A 943-nucleotide genomic window follows, 5' to 3' on the forward strand; every position below is an offset into this window, starting at 1 on the left:
TATATAAATTAGGACTCATATACAAGTTAAATAAATTGATGCTATATAAAATGATAATTCTATATATTATGTATAGCTGTTCTTTTACATATTTAAAACAAATTTTATTTTAATTTCATTCAAAAATAAATTACTTTTAACTTCATTTACTGAAATAAAATTAGTGCATATTATTTACAATTACTTCATACCTTATACACAAGTTACATTACTTTATTGTATAGACTTTAAAATTATGGATCTCATTGAAATTATATAAAAACAAAAGTAATTGATGTTATTTATATTATTAAAATTATACATATGTAACAGTATTTTTAATTATTATTCATATAAAAAAAAATATATACCATTTACTAATATTCACTAAGAAATATTAAGATTTTTAAAAATGATTAAATACTACATTGACATTTATCAAAGGTAAGCAAGAATGTTAAGAAGTCTTACAGATAATAAAAGCTTAATTCATAATTAACTTGTTTTAAATTGTTAAGTGATATATTTTATATTTTTTTAATGTATTAGGGTTGCATTAGAACTAGTATCCAGCAAAAGAAAGGACATGGAAGTACAGTATAGTAAATCATTTCTAAATTCTTATTTAGAAAATTCTGCTTTGGACATTAAGGATGTTGTAGGCATGGCTTGTGACATGTTACTTGCTGGTATAGATACTGTAAATATCATAATACGTATTATTACACATATTACTAATCACTGTAAAATATACTTAATATTGAAAAGTAATACATTAGGTATGTACTTTTAATAAGTATTTTTATTATTAATATGAACAACAGAAATAATGTTTGCACATTTCCAAGTGTATAACTACTATGCAAACTGTTGTTGTACATCAATATAAGATTGAAAACATCTGCTCATCCATTTTTAATTTCTTTATTTTATAATAAAAGTTTAAATTATTTATTTATATCAT

General features: G+C 20.6%; 1 protein-coding gene across 1 annotated transcript in view; it reads left to right on the top strand.

Moving 5' to 3' along the window:
• The window catches only part of LOC108576559 (cytochrome P450 302a1, mitochondrial-like), an 18,118-nt gene that overhangs the window by 12,806 nt on the left and 4,369 nt on the right, over positions 1-943 (top strand). The window contains exon 5 of the mRNA XM_017939573.1: positions 529-679. Coding sequence (XP_017795062.1) covers positions 529-679 — 151 coding nt within the window. The remainder of the gene's footprint in view (positions 1-528; positions 680-943) is intronic.

The sequence above is a fragment of the Habropoda laboriosa genome, unplaced genomic scaffold (assembly GCF_001263275.1).
Source record: "Habropoda laboriosa isolate 0110345459 unplaced genomic scaffold, ASM126327v1 scaffold426, whole genome shotgun sequence".
NCBI lineage: Eukaryota > Metazoa > Arthropoda > Insecta > Hymenoptera > Apidae > Habropoda > Habropoda laboriosa.